General features: G+C 37.9%; 1 protein-coding gene across 2 annotated transcripts in view; it reads left to right on the top strand.

Annotated features, from left to right (window-relative positions):
- The first annotated feature begins 3,407 nt into the window (after nucleotides 1-3,407).
- The window catches only part of LOC117931196 (isoprenylcysteine alpha-carbonyl methylesterase ICME-like), a 51,523-nt gene continuing 28,014 nt past the window's right edge, over nucleotides 3,408-26,916 (top strand). The window contains exons 1-2 of one of the 2 annotated variants that reach the window (XM_034852108.1): nucleotides 3,408-3,961; nucleotides 14,470-14,546. In XM_034852108.1, coding sequence (XP_034707999.1) covers nucleotides 3,717-3,961; nucleotides 14,470-14,546 — 322 coding nt within the window. In that variant the 5' untranslated portion in view covers nucleotides 3,408-3,716. The remainder of the gene's footprint in view (nucleotides 3,962-14,469; nucleotides 14,547-26,916) is intronic. The other variant, XM_034852107.1, reaches the window with a different exon arrangement.

The following is a 26,916-nucleotide window of genomic DNA, read 5'->3' as shown; positions in this document are numbered from 1 at the left end:
GTCTTCATCACTTTCACTCTCTTTCTCTTCATCATCATTTATTGAAGCCATAAAAGCTATACTTTCCTTATTCTCTTCAATTCTTTGATGATTGTTCAAATTTATCTCATAAGTCATGAGTGACCCAATGAGTTCTTTAAGTGAGAGTTTGGTGAGATCCTTTGCTTCTTGAATAGTCGTCACTTTTGTTTCCCATTTCTTTGGTAAAGACCTTAAGATCTTCATGACTTTCTCTACTTCGGTGTAGGTCTTTCCCAAAGCTTCAAGTTCATTCACAATCACCATGAACCTAGAAAACATCTTTACAATAGATTCAAAATCCTTTATACAAAATAATTCATAATCATGCACAAGGATATTGATTCTAGACTCTTTAACTTGGTTGTTTCCCTCATGAGTGATTTCTAATAGTCTCCAAATTTCTTTAGCCGACTTACATTGCCAAATACGATTAAATTCATTTCTATCAATAGCACAATGTAAGATAAAAACGCCTTTGACATATAATTGAACTTTCTTTCTATCAAGTTCATCCCATTCATGCTTAGGTTTTGAAATCATCACTCCATTTCCTAATTTTGAAGGAATGTGGGGACCATCTTCAATGACATCCCATAAATCAAGATTAGTAGATTGGAAAAACCAAGTCATTTTAGTTTTCCAATAAGGATAATCGGTTCCCGTGAAAAGTGGAGGTCGGGTGGTTGAAAAACTTTCAATGTGAGATGAGCTTGATGGATTAGCCATTACTTCTTAGACGGTTAAGTCTTAAATAAGAAGCCTAGCTCTGATACCAATTACTAGGAAAATTAGGCTAATCCAACCTATGGTAATCACCCTAGAGGGAGGGTAAATAGGGTGATGGTCTCTTTTTGCTAATTTAAACTATGTGAATGTAAGAGACAATTATATGCAGGTATATAATAAACAATATAAAAACAATTGCATATAAATTAAAAGAGTAGGGAAGAGAGAATGCAAACATAAGATTTTATAGTGGTTCGATACAACCCGACCTACATCCACTCTCCTCTAGCTTCAATCCCAAGCTGGAAGTTCCACTAATTTAAGGCTTCTAAACCAAGCTTTCAAGCAATACAATTGGATTATGGTTCCAATTCACCATCTTGGACTTTTGGATCCAAGCACCCTTTACACTTCTCAAGAGATATCCCACTCTTGAACAACCCCTCAATTTATACCCCACACTTAAGAAACTTCCTCTCAAAGATTTACAAATAAATGATCTCACCAAATCCTAGTACAAAAACTTTAAGCTCAAATAATATAAGAAAACTAGGATTGAATGATGCACTAAAGATATGCAAGTTTTAGAACAATGGTGCACTCAAAAACACTCTTCCAAGGCTCAAATATATTCAAGAAAGGTTTGGGAAGGTTAAGCTTTTTAAATAATGAAGATTGGAACCTTTTTATAAAAGAAAAAATTCAAACTAGCCGTTGAGGGTTCGACCAGTCGAGCTGGGGGGTCGATCGGTTGACTAGCGGTTAGCATTTAATGCTTGGCAGGTGACTGTTGGACCTAGACCGGACCTCGACTGGACCTCAACTGGTTGAGGTTCAACCTTGACCGATTGAACAACTATTCTCGAAGAAAGAGAAAGTTTTTTACACCCTCGATCAATTGAGTTGATGGTTTACCCGAACCTTGACCGGTTGAGTTGGGGGTCGACTGGTTCCTTATCCGGTTCAACCGATTGAGCCATTTTTTGGCTCAACAACCAACTTTTTCAACTTAAAACCTTTTAAAATAAGTTTGAAAAACATTTAACACAAGGTTTTAGTTGAAAACATGAAATCATTAAATTCTTAAAATATTTAAAACAAAATAACTCTTGGATGATTTTGGTGCATAAGTAAAGAATGTAATACATGAAAATCCTAGTGCACCAACAACCTTACAAAGAGATCTTATGAAACTTGGGTCTTGAAAGACACTTCTCTTTGAGGTGGTATTCTTCTTCATGATTTCTCCTTGGCTTGATTTGTCTTTATGATTGCCACTTTGGAAATCATCTTGCCTAATTACACTTGAAATATAATCATTAGTTCTAAACTTTGTTTTGTTATCATCAAAATCAAGATTAACCAAACCTTGGTTTCAGAATAATAATGATAATGATAATAATAATAATAATAATAATAATAATAATAATAATAATAATAATAATAATAATAATAATAATAAATGGGGTGGAAAAGTGAGGGAATGAGAGAAAATGGGAGTCGTCGGCCGGCAGTAGCTCGTCGGCGGCAACAGGCTGGCGGTAGTCGATGGCTTTTCTGAGAAACAAAAAATAAAATAAAACAAAAAAAGAAGAAAGAAAATGAAGAGTATAAAAAAAATGGAGAAATAGGAGGAAGATGGGATAAGAGGGGGGATGAGAAAAGGGCTATGTGGTAGTCTTTAGAAGTGGGTATGGTGGAGGAAGAGAAGGAAAAAAAATGGAGGGAAAAAGATTGGGAAAAAAAAGGGTATGAGAAGAAGAAAAAAAAATAAAAAAAAAATGGGGGAAGAAATGAGAGGGGGGACGTGGAGTCAGCTGTGGTAAGGGGAGTTGCAGAGAGGGTAGGAGAAAAGTTGGGGAAGAAAAAAAGAGGAAAAAAATGGGGGCTCCTCGTGTGGGAGTTGGGAGGGGAAGAAGAAAAATGAAAAAAAAATGAAGAGATGAATGAGGGGGTTGTAGGCTGCTGTTGGGAATGGGTAAGGGGAGAGTGGAGAAAAAAAATTGAGCAAAAAAACCATGGGTCCGTCTGTGAGTTTTTGGGTAGAGAGCTAGAGTAGAAGAATAGGGGGAAGAAGAAGAAATGAGGGAAAAAGAAAAAAAAATGGGGGTAAAAATGGCGGTCGTTCTTGGGAAATGGGGGGAAAAAATGGGGAGGGTCGGCTAAAGGGAAGAAATGAGAGTGAAGGAAGAAAAATGGGAGGAGAGAATAAATAAAATAAAATAAAAAAATGATAGAAGAAAGGTGAGAGGGCATGTGGTGACGTGGGGGTACGAGGGAGGTGTGGGAGGAGAGAGAGAAAGTGGGTGGGGTAGGTAGGTGGAGGAGAAAAATGAGGAGAGAGGAGATAGAAAAGTGGAAAGAGAAAATCATTAATTTTTATTTATATATATTTTAAAGAAATCATCTCTACAAGAAGTGATTTTTATATGATTTTTTTTTTTTTGAGAATTTTCACAAATGGTCTCTAAGAATATTTTTGCTTCTAATCAAATTATTTTTCCTAGTTGGTAAAAAGTATGGTAAATTTCTAAATAATGTCACCAATATTACAGTTCACAAATTATTTTTTAAAACCATCGCACACGCATCAAAAACCGGTGTAGCAAAGGGTAAATGGCTGGGTTTGGACGGTGGATCGAAAAGAAAAAGATGGGTGCATTTAGCACAACGTCTAATTTCATATCCCTAAATCTGCAAGTTGTGGGCCACAAAATCATGAAGGGCATTATCAATGTGTAAATCTTGACTGAAACACGTCAAAAAGTCTCAATCAAGTTCCATCAACAGGCGCATGAAAAGGCTGACTCAAGAATTTCCTGACCAGCCTCCCCACGGCACCGCCTCACCATTTTTATTTATTTACATATTCCTTCACTTCTGTAACTATACGATTGATTCCAAAACTCTCTAATTAACGCCAATGCTATTTTGCTTCCTCTTTTTATAGCTCTTCTTATTATCCGGCGATGGCCACACCGCCGGCGACTATGCCTGATGTCGACATGGATTCCAATCCCTTGCTGTCAGGGGTTCTTTCGCAAACCAATATGGGCACCACCAAAAAGCATAGAAGGCGCCGATCGGCCAGCAGGCCATCGCCAGCACCGTCGCAGCCGCTACGTCGGCAGTCTTTTAGCCGAGATATAGGCCACGCAGCCGCCGAGACTTATCTCGTCACTCGCCTCAGCTTTAAGCTTCTTCGATATCTTGGGTATTATTTCTTTATCATTAGGCTCTGTTTTGTTTCACAGAAAATAGTTTCAGTACGAGTTTTCTTTCACCAGGAGCAATGTGCTTTTATTTCGAGGGTTGATGCGCGACTCATATAATTTATGATCAAATGATTAGGGGGAATTTGTCTGAGCTTTTCTCTCAGTTTTTCATTTTTCAAGGAGATATCGATTTCTCTCTATTCATTTTTCTGTCAACTTAGTTTGTGGTGTTCATAGTTTAGATCTTTCTGGCTTTTGGGGCTTGCTATGTCGATTTTGTTGCTTTTCTGTTGTGTGGGATTCAACTAAGAATTTCACAACCTGATTGTTGGAGTTATATATTTTCCCTTGAAATATGTCTCTGACTTGAATTCGGTTTCTGCTTTATTAGAATTTCTTTTCTTTGGAGTTTCTTGGAGCCTACTTTTTGAAGTGTTGTTAGAGATCATAAAACACAAATTTCATATTTTCTGTTGGGGTTATATGGAACCCTTATCTCGTAATTGGAAGTAGGCATAGTTTGCCTTGTATGGTTTGTATCCCTTGTGTGGTTTGTGACTGATTTTTCTATTGTGATTGCATACACATGCACAACAGACTCCGTCAGAGATTCTACTGGTACTAAAAAAATAATATTAGAGTTTGCGCCAGTGCACAACAGATATTCATCAAAGTTAAGATCGGCAAAGATTCAGTGCTATGGTTTGAGAAGATCCAATGAAAAGGTTTGTAGAATGATGGAGAATTTGAAGGCAAGGCAACACAAAAAGAGAAAAAAGAAAAAGGAAAAAAAGGAAGAAAAAAAATGGAGATTTGAGCGTTGATAAGTTAGAATCTTCCAACTTTGAGCTAGGGGGAGATTTAAATTATGGGATTGGAAGGTAAAGGTCAGAACATATGCCCTTGAGGGCTGATCAAGTGACAAGGGTTAGGGTGGAGGGGTGGGAGGTTCCAAGTTCAAGCCCCAACAAGGACCAAAAATAGATATCTTACCTGTTGAAAAAGGATCTAGAATGCATGATACAATTGCAGAAGAGGTTTTTTTGGTTGAACGACCATAAAATAGAATATTATCCATCCCTACTATTGGTCTTTGTTATGACTTTCACTTATCAATCCCAATTTAAATGCAAACATTTTTGGAAGCCTGATACTTAAGCATAATTCTTTTTGCTAATGGTATAAGGTTGGTCTCTGCTTAGGGAATGGCTGGATCATTAATGGTCCTTCTAAAGAATAAAATAGCAAATTGAGATTGTTATGCTGTGGGTTATTCCTTCCTTGGACAAAAACTTATGGATAAACAAGCTTTAAAGAGTTTGGATAGATAGGATAAGGTGGTGCCTTTTGAGTTCCATTTCATTTTTTCTAGGTTGTTTTGGAGGTTGACTTCTGTTGAAGGTGGCCTTTGTTGCATAATAAATGGCCAGTTTGAAGAAGAGTGAGCTCTTTCCTATGAGTAAGCACTATATGTGGCTTTGTTGCTTGGTTTTAAGGTGGTTGAGTTACTTTATTTTTGGGCCTTCCCTTGGATGACCATTTCAAGTATACTTTGGTGTGAGATGGAGTGGAGGAAAGGTTTCATAAAAGGTTGGTCTCTTAGGAAAAAAAACCTTGTCTAACTGGTGAAATCAATTCTTATATAAGAGTACTTCTTCTAATTTGCCCATTTATTGTATGCCTCTATTTGCGATTCTTAGAATGGTCCACCTAATGCTCAAGAGGATTCAAAGCCACTTTAGTTCTTAAGACCGCGGCTAGAGAGGAAATTACATTTTGCCAAAGTGGTTGGTTGTCTACTAAGAGAGAGTTTATGGGTGATTTAGGTATTAGAAACCTATCAATGCTGAACAAAGTACTTCTTACTAAAAGGTTATAGAAATTCCAGTGGAGCAAGGTTTTTTTTCAAATGCTAGGGAAAGGAGGAAGGTTTTTGGAGTAGGTTTTTGGAAAATGACTAGAAGGGGGTTCAAATACTCTTCATTGTAGAATAACTTTATTGATAGAAGATGGTCATATGTCAAAATTCTGGCTTTATGTTTGGTGTGAGGAGTTTTCATGGAGAGTTCTCTTCTTTCTCTTTCTCTCTCGTGCGTGCTTTCTCTTTCTTGTTCTTTACATTGAACATTACTTTGTATAAAGATGCTTAAATTGTGGATATTTGGGTTAGGAGGGGTTGGTAGGGTCTTCTAAGCCCTTTCTTCTAGATGAGCTTCCATGCTTGGGAGTTGGAGAAGGTGTGAGTTTCTTGGTGTTTATTCGGAGCGGTTGTTAGGATAGTTTGGTTTGGCAGTGTGACAAGAGTGGGAAGTTTTTTTTTTTTGGTCAATTCCATCTGTGTGACTGATAGGTGGCTTCTAGTGGTTTGTTCCACAAAAAGAAGTGTGAAAGTTCTCTCAAAAGTGGGCTTCTATGTAAGAAGATTTTGGCTAATCAACTAACTTACAAGAAAGGGCTGACTTTGGTTAATGAGTGTTGCCTCTGCATGCATTGTGAGGGATGATTGACCACATCTTGATCCATTTTGGGAAAGCTTGCTTCTTGTGGCAACCTTTTTTCCCTCCCTCATTGGTATTTCTTAGGTGCTTCCTTAGTCAATAAAGTAGTTGTTGATCTGTTGGTATGAGAGTTTGTGGGAAAGAGGAGTAAGAAAGTGTGTAAAATAACACCTTTGTGCTTGTTTTAATGGTTTTGGGATGGATGGACCCACAAAAACTTCGAAGACTTAGAGAGTTGGGATCGGGTTTTAAAAAAGACTCTTCACAAACCGCCTTTTGAGTGATCTAGGAATTCCATGGTGGTTTCTAATTCATTTTTCGGGTTCCATTGGTTGAATGGAGGAAGATTAATCTGGTATAGGACCTTTTTTGTTTTTCTCTTTATTTGTTTGGGCACTTTGTATATTTCCTATTTACTGTTTGGTAACCTGCTACCAGTTTTCCTGATTGTTTCTACTTTTCTGGAATAGATTTAGAAAATGAAAACTAGTTAACACGTGCTTGGATGAGTATATTGAATTCCAATGTATTAATTAGGATGCTTATGGTGATCACGATGGTTGTACCCTCGTCAGCATGGTGCAAGTATATTGGTGATGACAGTGGCAGCTGTAGTAGTGGTGATATTTTTGTTGCTTAGGTGACAATGATGGTGGCAACAACTGGCAGTTGGTGCAATGGTAGTGTGGCTATCCGATTGAGCATCGTGTTTGTTTTTTTCCCTAGACATAAAAATCATGTTAAAAAATTTGGCACATTGTGGAGAAAAATTGTATTTCTTTTCATATCTTGAAAGTATACAACCAATGAAATATATATATATATATATAAATAACAACGGAAAGGAAAGAAAAAGGAAGAAAGGAATGAATAAAGGAGAATCCCTACAAATTAGGGATTATCATAGTTTTAAAAGGCTCAAGGTGCAAAGTCCTTCTGGAGCTTGAGATGCAAGACACACCTAAGGCGTGGGCTTTAGTGAAGTGAGGCGTATCCTATTTCCCATATATGTTTTTATATAATTTAATCAAGTGCCCGAAAATTTTCCTCTAATTTTCCCCTTCTTCGTCGTCTTCTCTTTTTCACACTGTTTAGGAGGCTAGGGCATTTTTTTGTGTTTCACAGGTCCAAAATGAGCATATATTGGGTTCTGGAAGAAGAACATGCCAAAACGGTGTCGTTTTTGCCTTTTTTTTTCCCCTAAAAAGATTAGGCTTCTAAACGACGTCGTTTTGGTCTCAGGAAATTAAAAAAACAAAACTCTCGTCGTTCTCCCTTTGTTGCTTTACAACTTGTTGTTAGAGGGTGAGAAGATGACTCGAAGAAGAAGAAGATGACGACAGAGGATAGAGGCACACCTATTAGGGGCGTCGCGCTTGGCCGGAGGCGAGTGCCTTGCGTGCCTAATCAGTGCCTCCGTGAAGGGGTGACACTTGCAGTCAGGCGAGGCGCCAAAGTGTGGTGTCGTGTCTAGGCACGCCTTTCACAACTATGGGGATTATATATATATATATATCAAATATAGAAGGAGAAGAAGAAGATGATGATGACAGAGGATAGAGGTGCACCTATTGGGGGTGTCACGCTTGGTTGGAGGTGAACGCCTTGCGTACCTTATTAGCGTCTTCGTGAAGGGGTGGCGCTTGCAGTCAGGCGAGGCGCCAAAGTGTGGTGTCGCGCCTAGGTGCGCCTTTCACAACTATGGGGATTATATATATAAAATATACACCTAGCCACATGCATATATATAGTTGTACACACAACTGTACAACTTACACAGTTGTATATTACATTTGTATATCTTTTGTAGTTGCGTATTACAACTGTAATAATATTTGACAACTGTAATAATCTTCAATACTCCCCCTTAAGTTGGTGAATGAGTATTATCTATTCCCGGCTTGCCAATAATAGATTGAAATGCAGTACGACTCAATTCTTTAGTTAGTACATTTGCAAGTTGACCCTTGATTGACACAAATGGAGTACAAATTAGTCCGCTATCTAATTTCTCTTTTATAAAATGCTTGTCTACTTCCACATGCTTGGTGCGGTCATGTTGCACAGGGTTATGTGTAATATCAATTGCTGACTTATTATCACAATATAGTTTCATAGGTCCTTTTCATGCAATCTTTAGATCTTCCAAAATTATTTTCAACCATAGAAGCTCACAAACTCCTAATGCCATAACTCTAAACTCAACTTCTGCCCTTGACCTTGTAACTACATTCTGCTTCTTGTTTCTCCACGTTACAAGGTTACCTCCGAGGAATGTACAATAGCCTGAAGTCGATCTTCTATCATCAATTGATCCAGCATAATTTGCATCCGTGTATGCTTCCAATGTCAATTCATTACCTTTTTTAAACAACACTTCCTTTCCTAGAGTACCTTTTAAGTATTGTAGAATTCAATGTGCTACTCGAAGATGTACTTTTTTTGGGTTGTGCATAAATTGACTCGCCACTCCTACAACATAGGTTATGTTTGGCTTGGTATGAGAAAGATTGTGATTCTGTTTAATGGGTGTCTCCACTAGTTTACACCTAGTTTCCTTGTTTCAATTAATAAATCTAGCACATACTTCTGTTGGGATATAAAGATTCCATGTCGAGGGTGAGCCACTTCAATGCCAAGGAAGTATTTTAACCTGCCAAGTTCTTTAACCTCAAATTCTTGCAATAAACACCTTTTCAATGCCTTCATTCCTTGCAAGTCACTTCCTATTACCACTATGTCATTCGCATAAACTAATAAAACTGTAACTCTCCCTGAAGCAGAATGTTTAACAAACAATGTGATCACCCTAACATTCTTTATGTCAATTTGCTGCAAACTCCATGGACGATTAGTTGCTAAAGATAATAGGATTCTTATAGTATTCATTTTTGCAACAGGAGCAAATGTTTCAAGATGATCTATTCCATAAGTTTGAGTATACCCCTTAACCACTAATCTTGCCTTATAACATTCAAGTGATCAATCTGCTTTATGTTTCACAGTAAAGTCCCATTTACATCCTACTAACTTCTTTCCTAGAGGTAGTTCCACCAAGTCCCATGTTTTGTTTTTCTCAAGTGCATCCATCTCCACCTTCATAGCTTCTTTTCACTCTTTAATTCTCAATACTTCAGGGACAGTTTTTGGGATGGTTATAGTGTTGAGGTGGATAAGAAAACTTTTATGACCACTAGATAACTTCTCATAAGACACAAAGTGAGACAATTGATATATAGGCTGTTGAGTACACTTCCTAGCACCCTTTCTAATTGCTATAGGAAGATTATAATCATCAACAATAGACACATTACTTTCATAATCTTTTGAATTAGGAGTTACCTCAATATTATTTGCACTAGAGATTGGTTCTGAATTATGAACCTGCATTGGTTGAATAAAGGGTTCCTTTTTACTTGAATATACCTACAATGGGCAAGTAACACTTTGAATTTGTTTATCCTTTGCCATTGGACTAAGAGTACTTAGATCTAACTCATTTGGTAAAGGAACGAAATCAAATGATGATGGAGAAGATGGAGGATTTTGATTTTGTGAGGATGGGAAGGATGAAAGATCAAACAAAAACAAATCTCTATCATTATCTTCCATGAATGATATCTCCCCTTGAAGATAAGGATTAGGAAAGTAATTTTTAGTTTCAATGAATATTACATCTATAGAGTCAAAGAACCGTTTTGTTGGAGGATGATAACACTTGTACCCTTTTTGTGTAGAAGAATATCCCACAAAAACACACTTAAGAGCCCTTGGATCAAGTTTCCCATGGTTATTTGAATGAATATAAACAAAGGATATACACCTAAAGACTCCTAGGAACCAAGTGATTTATTGTTTTGAAGTTAGGAAAAAATTTTGAAAATAGTTGCATGGGGCTGTTATAATCAAGCACTCGAGTAGGCAATCTATTAATCAAATGTGTAGCAGTTAAGACAACTTCTATCCAATAATTTTTTGGAACAATTTTTTGGAAAAGAAAAGCTCGGGTAGCAGCTAGAAGCTGACCATTTTTCCGTTATACCACACCATTTTGTTGTGGTATATTAGTGCATGAAGACTCATGAATGATTCCTTTTTCTTCAAAGAATGGTGACAACACTTGATTAAAATAATCCCTAGCATTGTCAGACCAAACTCTTTTTATCTCAACCCCAAATTGATTTTTCACCATGTGGAAAAAATTTTGAAAGGTGAAACTGACATATGATTTTTGTTTTAGGAGAAAAACCCATGACACTCGAGTACAATCATTAATAAATGAGATAAACCAATGAGCCCTAGAGATATTATGAACTATAGAAGGTCCCAAAACATAACTACGAATAAGAGTGAAAGGCATCGAAGCTCTTGTATTACGTATTGGAAAAGAAGCAAGCTTATGTTTTGCAAGTTCACAAACATCACAATGAAATTGACCCAAATCAAATCCTTTAAACAAACCAGGAAACATTACTTTAAGAATACTAAAAGAAGGATGACCAAGACAAAAGTGATATAACCATATTCTGTTTTTATTTGAAGGGGAAGACTCAGAAAGTAGAGACAATGGAATAGAACCCTTAGTGTTATTTCACCCATCAGGTTCCTTAAGAAAATAGAGTCCATTCTTCTCCTTAGCAAGTCCAATTGTCCTCCCCATGCTCCAATCCTGAAATTTACACACTGTAGAAGAAAAAGTCACCACATAGTTTAAATCCTTTGTAAGCTTGTGAATTGAAACTAGATTGGTAGATAATTTTAGTACATGTAGAACTTTTTTAAAACAAGGTTCTAATTTATAATTACATCCCCTTAACTAACAACTTTAACCAATGTTCTATCAGTAGGAAAAATTTTCTTGTTACTAGGACAAGGACTATAAGAGACAAACCCATGAGAAGATTGGGTCATATGATCCATAGCCTTGGAATCCACTACCCATGCTTCTTTGGAGATCAACACATTAATTGCGTAGGGCTGAGAATTACTTGAAAAAGGCAAGGAACAAGTACCACTTGTAGGTTTCTCTAATGTCCCCATAAAGATCTCTGCTTCTCAATATCTTCTCTATTGAACTCAGGTCACTCTTAAGAGAATTCTTTTTCACCTATTGATTGTGCCAAGGTTGAACGTGTCTGTCCTTGCCTTCCTCCTTGATTACTCTTTGCTATCTAAGAAGTATTTTGAGTATTTGAGGGCTTATTGTTAACCCCTAAAACTAAGCATGTCAGCATTGTGGCCTCATGTGGGTAACACCTTGGCCCTATGATCAGACCGTGAGCAACACAAGGTGCAACAAGTGGGATGGAAGCTTCAGAAGCACACTTAAGCTGCTGGCATGCATGGGCAGCAGTGGTGCATAAGCATGCTGGCATGACAACATGCAAGACCCGTGCACATGCACAAACCAGGTGCCTTTGTGTGGCGCAACCTATGGGCACGATGACACGGGGTATGTGGGAACTTGGTTAGGATGCCTTGGCCAAGGGGACCCTGCTGCAGCACAGACGAGCATAGCATCAACAACAAGGCCTTGTGAGATGCGTGAGCCCAAAACGCACACGGATGATCCATAGATGCAGCAACAACATGCTAACTCATGTGCATGCGAGCATGAGCAGAGATGGTTTAATGGCATGGCTTGAGCGAGACTGACTCAAGGCAAGCACGGTGGACTTGAGTTAGATCATGTAAGACACATCTTGGCATTAGGGCAAGCTTAAGCAAGATGTGATTTTCCTAAGGTTGGAAACACAATGGGCTAATGCATCAGATTTATATAGGCAAGAGTCCTGATACACAAGACTCCTAGTCAGATTAGGAGACTGAGACCTGATGCAGGAGGAGAGAGACTCCCAACATGTGAAAACTCCTAGTCGGGATGGGAAGCAGAGTGTTGATGCACGAGGAGACAAAGTCCTGTGGCACGAGAACTCAAGATTGAGTGGGAGTCAAAGTCCTACTCAGGGAAGCATCTGTTGAGCTTGAGTCAAAGTCAGACTAGGACTCAAAACACCAATTCCCTAGTAGGATTGGACTGCTTGGTGCAACATGTATAAATAAAGTGCTTGTGTGCCTTAAAAGAGCAAGTGAACTACTCGATGTTCTTGTGGGAGTCCTTGTTAGTGAGTTCCTTGTATTCTATTGTGTGATCAATAATATATAAGTTGGGGAGAGCCTTGTAACTTGTGTGCAATCTCATGGGTTGGAAAAGATTGGTTTAGAGAGCATCTAAGTGTTGCACATACGCAAAAATTTGGGCCCAAGGTGTTTGTGACACTTACCATGGAGTTTCTAGCACCTCTCCATGGAGTCTTTATCACTTGCTTTTGATCCTTCTGATAGCCCATTATTACCTCCTACTCCACTGGAATAGGCATTTGACTGCTACTGGTTTGATTTTACAGCTTTGGGATTTGCATCTTTTGTAACCAAGGCTGAACCATCTGTCGATTGAGGCTCCATCATAACCCCTCTTTGTCCTTCTTCTCCACGAATTATGGCTATTATTTCATTGAGTGAAGGAACTTCTTCCTTTCCTAACACTTGCACTTGAACAAGATTGAACTCAATATTCAATCCAGCAAGAAAGATGTAACTCCTCTATTTTTCCATAAAACATTTAAGAAGGGCTGCATCATCGTTGGACTTCATCTCAATACATTGATTATGATCCAACTCTTGTCATAAGTTTTGTAAAATCTGAACATATTCAATGACCAAACGATTACCTTGTTTGGTAGATGAGATCTTTGTCATAATTTCATAGATTTGTACAGCATCTCGGACTTTGGAATGCCCATACGATTTCCAAATTTCCTTTGTCGTTGTAAAAAACATGCAAGTATTGCTAAGTTTTGGCATCATCAAATTCCACAATCAGGACATTACCATGGAGTCTTCTTCATCCCATGCAACAAACTGTGAATCATTTGGTTTCAGTCCCGTCCTAAGAAGATGACTCAGTTTGCCCTTCCCTTTCACGAAGGTTCGAACAAACTGGGACCACTTCAAATGATTTTTGCCTTTGAGATGTAAACCTGGTTGAATATTCTGCAGCTCTCTTGCTGGAGTGTTGATGACATCATTTGTTGATGTTGGATTAGAGACTTTCTTATTGGTAAATTCTGAAACCTTAGATTGGGCAGAAGTGGAAGAAATCAAGTAAAGTTAAGGTAGGATTGAAGCAATGCAGGCCAGAACAAGAAATTAGAGCAAAAGTTTTGCCAAAAAACTAAACTAATCCAAGTTTTTGAAAAAAAAAAAATCAGCAATGACGGCTGAGATTAACGAAAAAATTAGAAACCCTGAGGAGTTTGATTTGGCTTTCATGCCATGTAGAGAAAAATTGTGTTTCTTTTCATTTCTTGAAAGCATACAACCAATGAAATATATATACTCTGATAGAAAGGAAAGAAAAAGGAAGAAAAGAAAGAATTAGGAAGAATCCCTACAAATTAGGGATTATATACATAAATATACACCTAGCTATATGTATATACAATTGTACACACAGCTGTACAACTTACCCAGCTGTATATTTTTTACAGCTGCATATTACAGCTCTAATAATATTCAACAGCTGTAATAATCTTCAACACACATTGTTTCCAATTGCTTCCTAAAAGTGGATTCAATATGATAATTGTTTTTGTTCCCCCACGCAAAGAATTTTAGAACACAAAATGGAAAGGTTGACAAATGAAGACCAAGTAGTTTCGACTTATTAATGCACATTATACAAATTTGAAGTAGGAATTAGGCCATTCTTCAGGTTTATTTATTCTCATTCTTCATTGTGCTTAGTTATTGGTCAAATATGGCACAACCTAGGTCATATCCACAACAATGAAAATTTTGGTTGTTCGTTGGTATTTGCTGAAAATTGAATATTTGGTCTTCAGGTTTCTTTTTCTTTTTTTCCAAAATGTTTCTATCGAACTGGAAATTTGTTTATATAAAAATATATGGTAACTTGAGATGCTTTCTAATCATTTATTTTCATTCAGGGTAGGCTACCGGTGGATGACTAGACTTGTTGCCCTTGGTTGTTATGCCATGCTACTAATGCCAGGGTTTCTTCGAGGTGTGTATTGTGTGATTTATTGTGTAAATTGCCAATGAATGCCTTGCAAGCTTGTTCAAGCTTTATCATGTTTCCTTATTTGTTTATTTATTTTTTTATTGGGAAGATAGCATATAGCTTTCCAATTATGTTAAGATTTCATTTCGTTATATTTTTTCTACCTTAGGATCATTATCATATGTAGATACACACACCCTCTTAAAAGCATTATATCAACAAGTTAGTAGGTATACATACGTATATGTGTATGTGTGTTTATTATCTTAATATTGTTATTAAAGATTTTTAGGACGAGATCTTTCAATTTGCTTCTGCATGACATCAGCATATTTTCTATTTTTATCCTCCTTGTACTTCCTTCCTATTTTTTTTGGTTCATGTCATGGTTGAAGCTGCTAGTTGTTTAATTTGTCTCTGTCATCATCTGTTTTCTGTTTCCTGTTAGCCTTAGCCATTATTTTACATCAGCAAGATAGTTACCTTTTCTTTTCTGTTGCACCTTTAATAAAATATGCGCTGTTAATGATAATATGCCATTGAGAAAGGTTTATCTATAAAATTGGAAGTCCAATCTGCCTTTTTTCTTCTAGTTGGCAGTAAACTTTGTTCTTTATGAAATGTTTTTATGGTCCTATCTTCTTGTGGTTGATGTCAGTCTTCTGATAATGCTGGTGGTTGATGTTCTATCTTCTGGTTGACAGAAATTCACTGCTTGGTTGGCTTGCTAGAAGGGTTGCTAATTATTATGGCGTCTTAAACAGCATTGATGATGTAGGGAAACCTAAGATGGCTATCTACAATCAAACAAAGTGGGTCAGGGTTTGAATCTTTTAGGATTTAAGGAAGAGAACAAGAATAATATTATGGCAGTTGGAAAAAATCAATTAAAAGATGGGAAAAGAAGAGATAAAGAAAAGAGATAAACAATTTTAGAGTCTCACTAAGACCTAGGAATCTTACCTAGAAGAAAGACAATGAAGTCTTACCATTGAAAATTATAAGGTATGCAAGAGAACTTAATATTATTAATTAATAATTATTAATCCTGTTTTACATCAAGTAGCCTTAGCCTTATTTATATGTTTTTGAAAACCCTAAAAATGGAATAAAACAACGAAAAAGTAAACCTAACCTAATTAGTTACTTTCTGGGACTCTAATTCATTTCTTAAAACTTAGGGTTCGTTTGGCCATGTTTTCTGAAACTTGTTTTTAAAAATTGTTTATAAGCTAAAGAACAAAAAATAGTTTTTTAGTGTTTTATAAAAATGAGGGTGTTTGGAAAATTGTGTTTAAAAGCAGGTTTTATTTTTTTATTTTTACTTTTTATTTATTTTAAATAACCTATAAAAAAACAGTTTTTAAAAATAAAAAACAAAAAGCTTGTTTGGATAAGTTGTTTTTAAAAAATAATTTTTTTTTTAATTTTTTTTAAATTTTGATTTTGTGAAAACATTGCAAATTCAATTTATATAATATAAATTAAATTTAATTCAAGTCATTAAAAATAAAATAGTTTTGTAATTATAAATAAATTAGAAAATAAATAGTTTTTAGTAAAACATGAATGATAATATTATTGGCTAATAGGTTGAAACTAGTTGTTGGGGAAGTGACTTTAGAGTACCAGCATGCCTTCATCCAGAATAGGCAGATTTTGGATGCCGCACTCATTGCAAATGAGGCAGTAGACTCCAGGTTGAAGGTTAACATCCCTGGACTCCTTCTAAAATTGGACATTGAGAAGGCGTTTGATCATGTCAATTGGGATTCTCTTTTGTCAGTTATGTCCAAGATGGGGTTTGGACAAAAATGGATAAAATGGATCAGATGGTGCGTCTCCACAGCTAATTTTTCAATCTTAATTAATGGAACCCCTTAAGACTTTTTTCGCAGCACTAGAGGTTTGAGACAAGGTGACTCGTTATCCCCTTGTCTCTTCTTATTAGTCATGGAAATTCTTAGCCAGCTGCTCTTTAGAGCCAGAAGTGGGGGTTACATTGAGGGGTTCAAGATGGGAAACAGTAATGGAATAGGAAGGGATCTGCTCCATCTTCTGTTTGCTGACGATACCCTTTTATTCTGCAAGGTCAATAGTGTGCAGTTGCGTTACTTGAGTTGGGTGTTCTTATGGTTTGAGGCAATTTTCGGGTTAAAAGTGAACAGGGAAAAAAGTGAGGCTATCCCTGTAGGAAGGGTTGATTCTTTGGAGAATATCGTCTCAGTTTTGGGGTGTAGAATTTGGAAACTCCCTTCTTCTTATTTGGGTCTTCCCTTGGGAGCTCCTTTCAAATCATCAAGGGTGTGGGATGTAGTGGAAGAGAGATTCAGAAAGCGATTGTCCTTGTGGAAGAGACAATATCTTTCCAAAGGGGGGAGGCTTACCTTGATAAAAAGCAGTTTTTCAAGCCTCCCAATTTACTTAATGTCGCTCTTTGTCATTCCGCGGAAGGTGTGTGCAAGACTTGAAAAGATCCAAAGAGACTTCCTGTGGGGCGGTGGCGCTTTAGAGAAAAAGCCGCACTTGGTGAATTGGAGTGCGGTTTGTGCTGATATGAGATAGGGAGGCTTAGGTATCCGCAGTCTTGTGGCCCTAAATAAAGCTTTGCTTGGGAAATGGAGCTGGAAATTTGCTGTAGAGAGGAATTCTTTGTGGAAACAAGTCATCATAAACAAATATGGGGTGGAAGAGGGAGGTTGGTGTTTGAGAGAAGTGAGGGGAGCCTATGGTGTGGGAGTGTGGAAAGCCATTAGAAAATATTGGGAAAACATTCGCTCTAGATCCCGCCTTATCGTAGGGAATGGGAGGAAGGTCAAATTTTGGAAGGATTTGTGGTGTGAGGACCAAGCTTTGAAAGATGCTTTCCATAACTTATTTAGATTGGCAGTTAACAAGGATCAATGGGTGTGCGATGCTTGGGAGGAGGGAGGAGAGGCGGGAAGTTGGAATCCTTTGTTTTCAAGACACTTTAACGATTGGGAAATGGAAGAGGTGGAGGGCTTGTTCCGAAAAATCCATCCTTTGGTTTTGCATAGTGATGTGGAGGATCTTTTGAGTTGGAAGATTAGCAAGAATGACTCCTTTTCTGTTAGATCTCTCTACCGCTCCCTCACACATGCCTCTAGTGAACCTTTCCCTTGGAGCATTGTTTGGAGATCTTGGGCTCCCCTGAGAGTTAGCCTTTTTGCTTGGGAAGTGTCTTGTAACAGAATTTTGACCATTGATCAGCTTAAAAGAAGGGGTTGGAATATGCCAAATAGGTGTTATTTGTGTAAATTGGAAGAGGAAATTAGTGACCACTTGAAGTTGCTTATAGCCATGCAATACCACTGAAAAAATGGTAAGGAGCGTGAAGGTATGTGTGGAGAGGAAGACTTTCTGGGTTAGGGCAGAGGATGAGGTCGGAGGAATTTGGTGTTCGATAACAGAGCACAGTAGAGGCTCTGTTTATGTCTTAGGTTTTGAGAAGGAGGAGGTTAGTTGGTTGGTAGAACAGCTAACAAAGGCCATTGAGATGAAGATTTGTAGGGGACTCAATAGAAAATTTAGAGGAAAAACCAGAGTACATCTTCTGGAGGTTTGTTTCAATGTTCATGGCAGGTTTATAAGATTATCAGAGTTCGCCTCTAATAGGAAGTCAACCTTTATGGTAATACCTGAGGGGGATAATGGCAGGGGATGGGAACTTTTAAAGTCTGCATTGAACTCAATGTTGGTGGTCCCCTCTTCGAGTTTTGTTGAAAAGGGAAGGCAGAGCAGGGAAGAAAGGATTATGCACAAAAATGCGGGTCCCCTGCAACGGTCCTATGCGAAGGTTGTCAGAGACGAAGGTTCGAGGAAGGGCGGCCTAGTTCCAGTTGGGAGATGGGCGAGGGCTGTGGTGTGCGAATGTCAAGAAGGTGATGTCAATTGGACTGAGGCTGGCCGGGCCATGGCGAGAAGGCTAGGGCACAAAGGCGTGGTGACAATCGTCCCATTTGCCAGAGGAAAAGGGTTGTTTTTTGTAGAAACCTTAGAGGAAGCTGTATCAATACACGAATCAAGGTCCATCAGGATTAAGGGCGGAATTACAGTCTCGTTGAGAAGATGGTCGCCGAAGGAAAATTCAGAAGTAGAGGGGAAATTCAAGGAAGGTTGGATTGAGTTAAGGGGTTTACCATTCCATTTATGGTCTGAGGTTCACTTGAAGAAAATTATGGAGCAGTGGGGGACGGTGATAGAGATCGATTGGCGAACTCTGAAACTTTTTGATCTTAGCAAAGCAAGGGTGAAAGTGGTAATGAAAGAACGATCGGTTCTCCCGGCTTTGGTTGAGGTGGTAGACGGGGGCTGGGACTTCACTGTTTCAGTTGCAGTAGCCGTGAAGAATGAAGGTTGGCAGGTTAGAGAGATGGGTGAGTCAACTCGGCAACCGGCTGAGACTCACATGGGGACAGGTGGCAGCAAGTGGGAAGAGGAAGCTAGATCAACGGCTGATAAGGGGTCCTATTTTAGGGCAGTTGACAGAACGTTGGAGTGGAGAAGTGGGCAAAAGGCGGAGAACGCTCCTGGAAGGACACGTGGGAAGAACAAGACGTTAGGGGGATACAGCTGGTCCCAACCTCCATTGCAATCGGATTCAAAAAGCCAAAGAGCTGAATCTGATGGGCCAAAGAAGGTTGGAGGGGCCAAAGCCCAGTCAAGCCTCCAGGATGGGTTTCGGGCTTCCAAAGTCAAGTCTAGAGCCCATCTTTTTAGTAAGCCCAGCCTACGGTCTGAAATGGAAGTGGGCTGGAAAAAGGAAACCAATGGGAAAGGCCCGTTTCAGTTGTTGGGCCAAGAAAAGGGAGACCATCAAGACAGGCAGTCGAAGGGCCTATCGAAGGGCCCTTTTCACAGTGCTCACTTCTCTGCAAAGGGAAAGGAGAAGGTGGACCGCGAGGATCCCGTAGATCAACAGAGGGCATCCGCGATGAAACGCGGTTCAAGGAAGCTGTGGAATGCTCCGCTTCCATCAAGATCTGAATGTCGACAAGGGGAGCGAAGCCGAAGCGAGCCACTCACGACTGAGAGATCGACGCTACTCAGTGATAATCTTCCAATGGAAGACGGCTTCGAAGCGGGAACACAGCTGGTTCAAGGATGTTCCGCGGAAGGACCGACGCCGACGAAGGAACACGCGGAGCAGAGAAATCTTCTTAGGGTTCCTTGTCTGTCAAAGGGGAAGGAGAAGATGCGCAATACTGATAAAGGAGGAGACGGAGCAGGTTTTAAGGGATTTGTGGGTTGTTCTCATAGTGGATCTTCAGTCATGGATTACCCTTCTAATCCCGCATCCAGAGAAAAAGGGCTTAACTTTGAGGGGTACTGTGGAATGACGGAAATGGAAATTCTCGAGGTATCTTCTCACCTTCTTTCTCAGCCTTATCTGCCTTTTCACTCTCCCCTCTCCGGTGTGAATCTTCCACACCCGAGCTCTTCTGCCATCGATCTCTCCATTCCAGCTTTTCAAGCCCAGTTTCCTACAAAAAACCGAGTGTTATCTGAATTTTTTTCAAAAAATGATGTCGTTGGGACCTCTAGTATTGGATGTGTTGGCATCCCTAACCGTGATGTGGTGGTGCCCCAGCTGCCTAGATTGGATCTGTTGTCCGAAAGCTGTGTCAAGTCCAATCCTAGTTCGCATCTTAGGGCCCCTATTCTGGGTACAGCTAGCCAGGGAGACAATGAGTTCTCTCAGATGGATGGGTTCCAAATTGAAGGTCTCTCCCCTAGCAAAATGGCTAAAGTATGTGAGGTCTTAAACTCCTTGGATATTAAAGTGTATTCAAGGCGAAAGAACAGAGTCGCCATAGACAGTTGAGTTCTGTTGTCATTGATTAGGTGTTATAGGGTCAGTGTGGTGGTGTTATGAAGATCATAAGTTGGAATATCAGGGGGTTGGGTTCTAGGAAAAAGAGAAGGGTGGTTAAGGATTTTTTGCGCCTTCAGAATCCGGATGTAGTGATGTTACAGGAAACAAAAAGAGAGGTGTGCGATAGAAGGTTTGTAGGAAGTGTCTGGTCGGTTAGGAATAAAGAGTGGGCTGCTCTCCCGGCGTGCGGGGCTTCAGGAGGGATTTTAATCATTTGGGACTCAAAGAAAATGAGCAGTGAGGATGTGGTAATTGGATCTTTTTCTGTCTCAGTCAAGTTCTTGGTGGATGGATGTGGTCCATTGTGGTTATCCGCTATTTATGGCCCAAACAGCCCCTTAATTAGGAAGGATTTTTGGGTGGAGCTATCAGACCTTTTTGGCCTTACTTCTCCTTCATGGTGTGTGGGTGGTGATTTCAATGTTATAAGGAGAAGTTCAGAAAAACTGGGTGGATCTAGATTCACTTCTAGCATGAGGGACTTTGATGGCTTTATAAGAGAAAGTGAACTACATGATCCCCCATTACGAAACGCCTCTTTTACTTGGTCAAATATGCAAGAGTCACCGGTGTGTAAGAGATTGGATCGGTTTCTCTATACAAATGAGTGGGAGTTCTCATTTCCTCAAAGCCTTCAAGAAGTTCTTCCTAGATGGACATCAGATCATTGGCCGATTGTATTGGATACCAACCCTTTCAAGTGGGGTCCTACACCTTTTAGGTTTGAGAATATGTGGTTGCAACATCATAGTTTCAAAGAGAGCTTTAGTAGTTGGTGGAGAGAATTTGAAGGAAATGGTTGGGAAGGTCACAAGTTCATGAGGAAGCTACAATTTGTTAAGGCAAAATTGAAAGATTGGAATAAGAATACTTTTGGAATGCTTAAGGAAAGGAAGAAAACCATATTGGATGAAATAGCTATCATTGATGCCAATGAACAAGAAGGGACTCTCTCTTCTGATCTAGCTGTTCAAAGAGCTGTAAGAAAAGGGGAGCTAGAGGAAATAATAATGAGGGAAGAAATTCATTGGAGACAAAAAGCCAAGGTAAAATGGGTTAAAGACGGGGACTGCAACTCAAAGTTGTTCCACAAAGTGGCTAACGGGAAACGAAACAGGAATTTCATCAAATTATTGGAGAATGAAAGGGGTTTGGTGTTGGACAATTCCGAGAGCATCACGGAGGAGATACTACTTTATTTCAAAAAGCTATACTCGAGTTCTCCAGGTGAGTCGTGGAGTGTAGAGGGTATCGAGTGGTCCCCTATATCAGAAGAGAGCGCCTCTAGGTTGGATTCCCCTTTCTCCGAAGTAGAGATCTACAATGCCATCTTTCAGTTAGATAGGGATAAGGCGCCGGGGCCTGATGGTTTCACCATAGCAGTGTTTCAGGATTGTTGGGATGTGATCAAGGATGACTTAGTGAGGGTGTTTGCAGAGTTTTACAATAGCGGGATTATTAATCAAAACACCAATGCATCCTTCATAGTTCTGTTGCCCAAAAAGAGTCAGTCAAAGAAGATCTCGGATTTTAGACCTATCAGCCTGATCACTTGTCTCTATAAGGTAATAGCAAAAGTCTTGTCAGGGCGTCTAAGAGGAGTACTACAGGAGACCATCCACTACACTCAAGGCGCTTTTGTTAAAGGGAGACAAATTCTGGATGCAGTTCTTATAGCCAATGAGATTGTGGATGAGAAAAGGCGATCAGGGGAGGAAGGAGTTGTTTTCAAGATAGACTTCGAAAAGGCTTATGACCATGTTAAATGGGATTTTTTGGATCATGTGTTGGAGAAGAAGGGATTTAGTCTTAAATGGAGGAAATGGATGAGAGGTTGTTTGTCGTCGGTCTCTTATGCTATTCTAGTGAATGGTAATGCTAAAGGGTGGGTCAAGGCATCTAGAGGTTTAAGGCAAGGTGACCCTTTATCCCCTTTCCTGTTCACTATTGTTGCAGATGTGTTGAGTAGAATGTTGTTGAAAGCTGAAGAAAGAAGTTTGCTGGAGGGCTTCTGGGTAGGTAGAAATAGGTGTAAGGTGTCTCATCTGCAATTCGCAGACGATACCATCTTCTTTGCTAACTCTAGTGAGGAAGAATTGCAAACTCTTAAGAGTTTATTGTTAGTATTTGGTCAAATTTCTGGGCTTAAAGTCAATCTTGATAAGAGTAACCTATTTGGTATCAACCTGGATCAGGATCATCTTTCTAGGTTAGCATTGTTGCTTGATTGCAAGGCTTCAGATTGGCCTATACTTTATCTGGGTCTTCCTTTGGGAGGGAATCCAACCGCTTGTGGTTTCTGGGACCCAGTGATTGAGAGAATTTCTAGGAGATTAGACCAGTGGCAAAAGGCTTACTTATCTTTCGGCGGTAGGATTACTCTCCTACATTCATGTCTATCCAATATCCCTAGCTACTTTCTTTCTCTGTTTAAGATTCCTGCTTCAGTGGCTGCAAAAATTGAGAGGATGCAAAGGAACTTTCTTTGGTCAGGGATTGGGGAAGGCAAAAGAGACCATCTTGTTAGATGGGATGTTGTGTGTAAGCCGAGGGTAAAAGGGGGTTTGGGGATTGGGAAGATTCCCTTAAGGAATCGCGCTCTTTTAGGGAAATGGTTGTGGAGGTATCCTAGGGAGAGTACAGCTCTATGGCATCAGGTCATTCTTAGCATATACGGGACACACTCAAATGGTTGGGATGCCAACACTTTAGTCAGATGGTCACATCGTTGCCCTTGGAAGGCCATTGCACAAGTCTTTCAGGATTTTTCCAAGTATACTCGGTTGGTCGTAGGAAATGGGGAAAGAATTCGCTTTTGGGAAGATTTATGGTGGGGGGACCAAATCTTCAAAGACCAATATCCAAGACTATTTAGAGTAGTAATGGATAAAAGTGTTCCCATATTTTCAATTCTTGGTTCGGATCGCCCTTTCTCATGGAACTTTAATTTCCGTCGTAGTCTAACCGATTATGAGATAGAAGATCTAGAACGCCTCATGTGTTCTATTGATTGTATGAATTTATCCACCTCCACTTCAGATACGAGATCTTGGTCCTTATTGTCTTCAGGACTGTTTACAGTCAAGTCTTTCTTTACAGCCTTATCCCAATCGTCTGATTCATCTCCTTTGATCCCTTATAAGTTTGTTTGGAAATCTCAAGTTCCCTTCAAAGTTAAGGCCTTTGTCTGGCTTGTGGCACACAAGAAGGTAAATACCAACGACTTGCTACAATTGAGGAGACCCCACAAAGCTCTTAGCCCTGACATCTGTAAGTTGTGTATGGGGCAAGGAGAATCTGCAGATCACCTATTCCTTCATTGTTCTGTGACTTTGGGGTTGTGGCACAGACTTTTTCAGCTAGCCAAGATGGATTGGGTCCCTCCGAAAAGCATTTCAGACATGATGTTCATCAATTATAAAGGCTTTGGCAAATCCAAGAGAGGGTTGGTTTTGTGGCAAAATGCGTGCATAGCTTTAATTTGGGTTGTGTGGCGGGAAAGGAATGCTAGGATATTTGAGGACAGAGCTAGGAATTCAGAGAATCTTTGGGACTCCATTCATTTCACCGCTTCGTTTTGGGCTTTTTGCTCAATGGGGTTTAAGGGCATTCCCCTTAACGTTTTACAACTAGATTGGCTAGCAGTGTGTAGGTCCAATGAGACGGTGTAATGTCATGTTATTTTATTGTGTTGTCTAGTTTTATTTCTGGCGGGAGGATTTCTCATCCTCCTTATGTACTTTTTTATCTTATCAATATATTCACGTGTGGTTTGCTATCAAAAAAAAAAAAATTAGTGACCACTTGATCCTTTTTTGTAAAAAGGCAACAATGCTATGGAGCTTGCTTTTCTCCCTTTTTGATGTGCAGTGGGTCCTGCATTTCTCAATCAAAAGGAATTTGATAGCTTGGCATGGTGCTTTTGTGAGTAAGAGAAAGGAAAAGTCTTGGAGGGCTGCCCCCCTTTGTTTAATGTGGACCTTATGGAAGGAAATAAATGAAAGAGTGTTCAATGACACTAAACGATCCGACCAAACTTTAAAACTTTCTTTTTTGTACACTTTTGTGAATTGGGGTAGGGTGTATTTAGAGGATCATTCTTTGTCTTGATTGATTTTACAGAGTGGCTTTTGTCTAGAGAGGAGAAAAGTTTTTCTTTGCTTCTTGGGCGTTGCCTGTATACTTTGTGTGTACTCTTTTCGCCTTCGCTAGGCTTTTCTAATACAATCTCTTATTTGTCTATAAAAAAAAACATGAATGATAATATTATTCATTTTTTGGTTAAATATGAATAATAATAATTTAAAATAAAAATAATATTTTTATTTAAAATGAATAATGAGTAAATTTTAACTTTTTAATACATAAATTAGTTAAGTTTTTCATTTCATGTACACATTTAGTATTGAATTATGAACATAATATTTTAGAAGGTTTTGATTTAATTTGCAATTAATTTGATTGATTTTTTGATTCAAAATTATTTTTGAAAAATTAAAAAATTCATTAAAGAATTTATATTATTAATTATATCTTAATTTAATTTTTTTTTACCTAAATTCAAAAATTTAGTTGTGTGTATAGGAGAAATAGTAAAGTCATAATTCAGAATATGTCAGTTTTGATCTATTGCTTTTTTTTTAAATAATTAGATCTCTTTTAGAGCTGCAAATTATTTTTAAAAATTGTTCAACCCATTAATAAATTCAACACAAAGTGTCACTTGATTTGAAGCTCAGTGAGAAAATTTATAAAAATATAATTATGTGTAGAAAAACATAATAGAGCCATTATGAATCAATTTTTATCAACAAATTTTTGGTATTAATAAGTTTATTATTTGAGTTTCAAATTTTTAAAAAACATTATTGAACTTTTTAATGAATCCAACATATTAAGTTTTGTTTAATTTAAAATTTATTTGCCTAGTGAAAAAAAATCGGAAAATAATAATATGTTTTAAACCAATTTTTGTCCATAAATTTATGGTATTAATTGGTTCACTATTTGAGTTTTAAGTTATTTTTAAAAATTACTATAATTGTTAATGAATCCAATGCATTACGTCTTGCCTAATTTGGAGTTTATTTGCCTAATGAATTTTTTTGTAAATATATATATATATATATTTAATGTTATTGAATTTCAAAATCTTTATAATGTTATCGAGTTCCATGACTTTTTAATATTAATTAAATTGGTTTTTGAATTTCAAATTATTTTTGAAAATTAATAAATTTTATGTATCAAATATATAGTTTGATTTGAAATTTGTTAGCTTAATGAAAAATTTTAGAGAAGTTAAAAAAATCAGAAAAGCATGTATAATTTAAAAGATCATATTTAAAGATTTTCAGCATCGGTATTAGATTGTGGAGAGAGAAAGAGAATGATATTATGTTTAGTTTTATTTTATTTTTTATTTTTAAAAATTTTCTATGTTTTCTTTTTGTTTTATAAAAACCGGTGAAACCAACTTTTACCTGTTCTCTAAAAACTGTTCTTTATTTCACTTTGTTTTTAAAAATTGCTCTTAGAGAATGATGACCAAACAATGTTAATAATTTTTAAAAATAGTTTTTTGTTTTAAAAAACAAAAAACTATTTTTAAATTACATGGCCTAACAGACTCTTACATTCTAAGAACTCAAAATAGAAACCTTAGAGAAGAGATTTTGTTTTTTTGTTTTTGTTTTTCACTCAAATAGAAACTTAAAAACGGAAAGGATTATTTTAGAAAATAGAAAGTTTAGAAATTCCTTTTTAAGGAGAATATTGAAACTCCTCAAATTCGAAAACCTTCATTTTTTCCTTTTTCTTTTTTTAAATATATCCCCATCAATTGAGTTCTACCCATTTGTATTAAGGGACAAAGTAAACAAATAGGAAGAAGTGCTGTCATGTTATTATTGTCATTGATTAAGTAAGATCTTTGATTGTTGCTATTGTTACAGTGATTACCTTCCATAGTTCCTCCACTTGCTTTTCATTGTTTCTTTCTTTGTAGTTCATGAAAGAAAATCCTATAAAAGGGGGGTTACATTTTTGAAATACCATGACATCTATTTTTGTTTTTCCCGTTTCTTTTGTTGGCTTTGCATCTCAGATTGTTTTTTTTTTTTTTTTTTGGTTTTGTTTCGTTTTTTTACAAGAAAGAAATTGTAATATGCTGGTAATGAAGGGGAAAGACAGAGGGAATAAGAAAGGAGAAAAGGGGGAAGAAAGATTATAAAAAAGGATTTTAAGGGGAAGTTTGGTTATGCTTTGGAAAAAAAAAGGAAATATCGTTTGGTAAAAAGAAGATATGAAACTAGTGTGGATGGGCATATTCTATTTTTCAGGCTGGGAGTGAGATTTTGATGGCTATCCTGTGAGTGCAAAGCAAGTAACCCAAACCCACTCTGACTGCATGTAGTTTCACACCATTTTTTGATTTCAAAGGTTTGGAGCAATGCATTTCTTGCCCAAACCTGTTTT

Source organism: Vitis riparia, chromosome 14 (genome assembly GCF_004353265.1).
Source record: "Vitis riparia cultivar Riparia Gloire de Montpellier isolate 1030 chromosome 14, EGFV_Vit.rip_1.0, whole genome shotgun sequence".
NCBI classification, from domain to species: Eukaryota; Viridiplantae; Streptophyta; class Magnoliopsida; order Vitales; family Vitaceae; genus Vitis; species Vitis riparia.
Note: the sequence above shows the minus strand (reverse complement) of the source record. Positions and strands in the feature narration are given on the sequence as shown.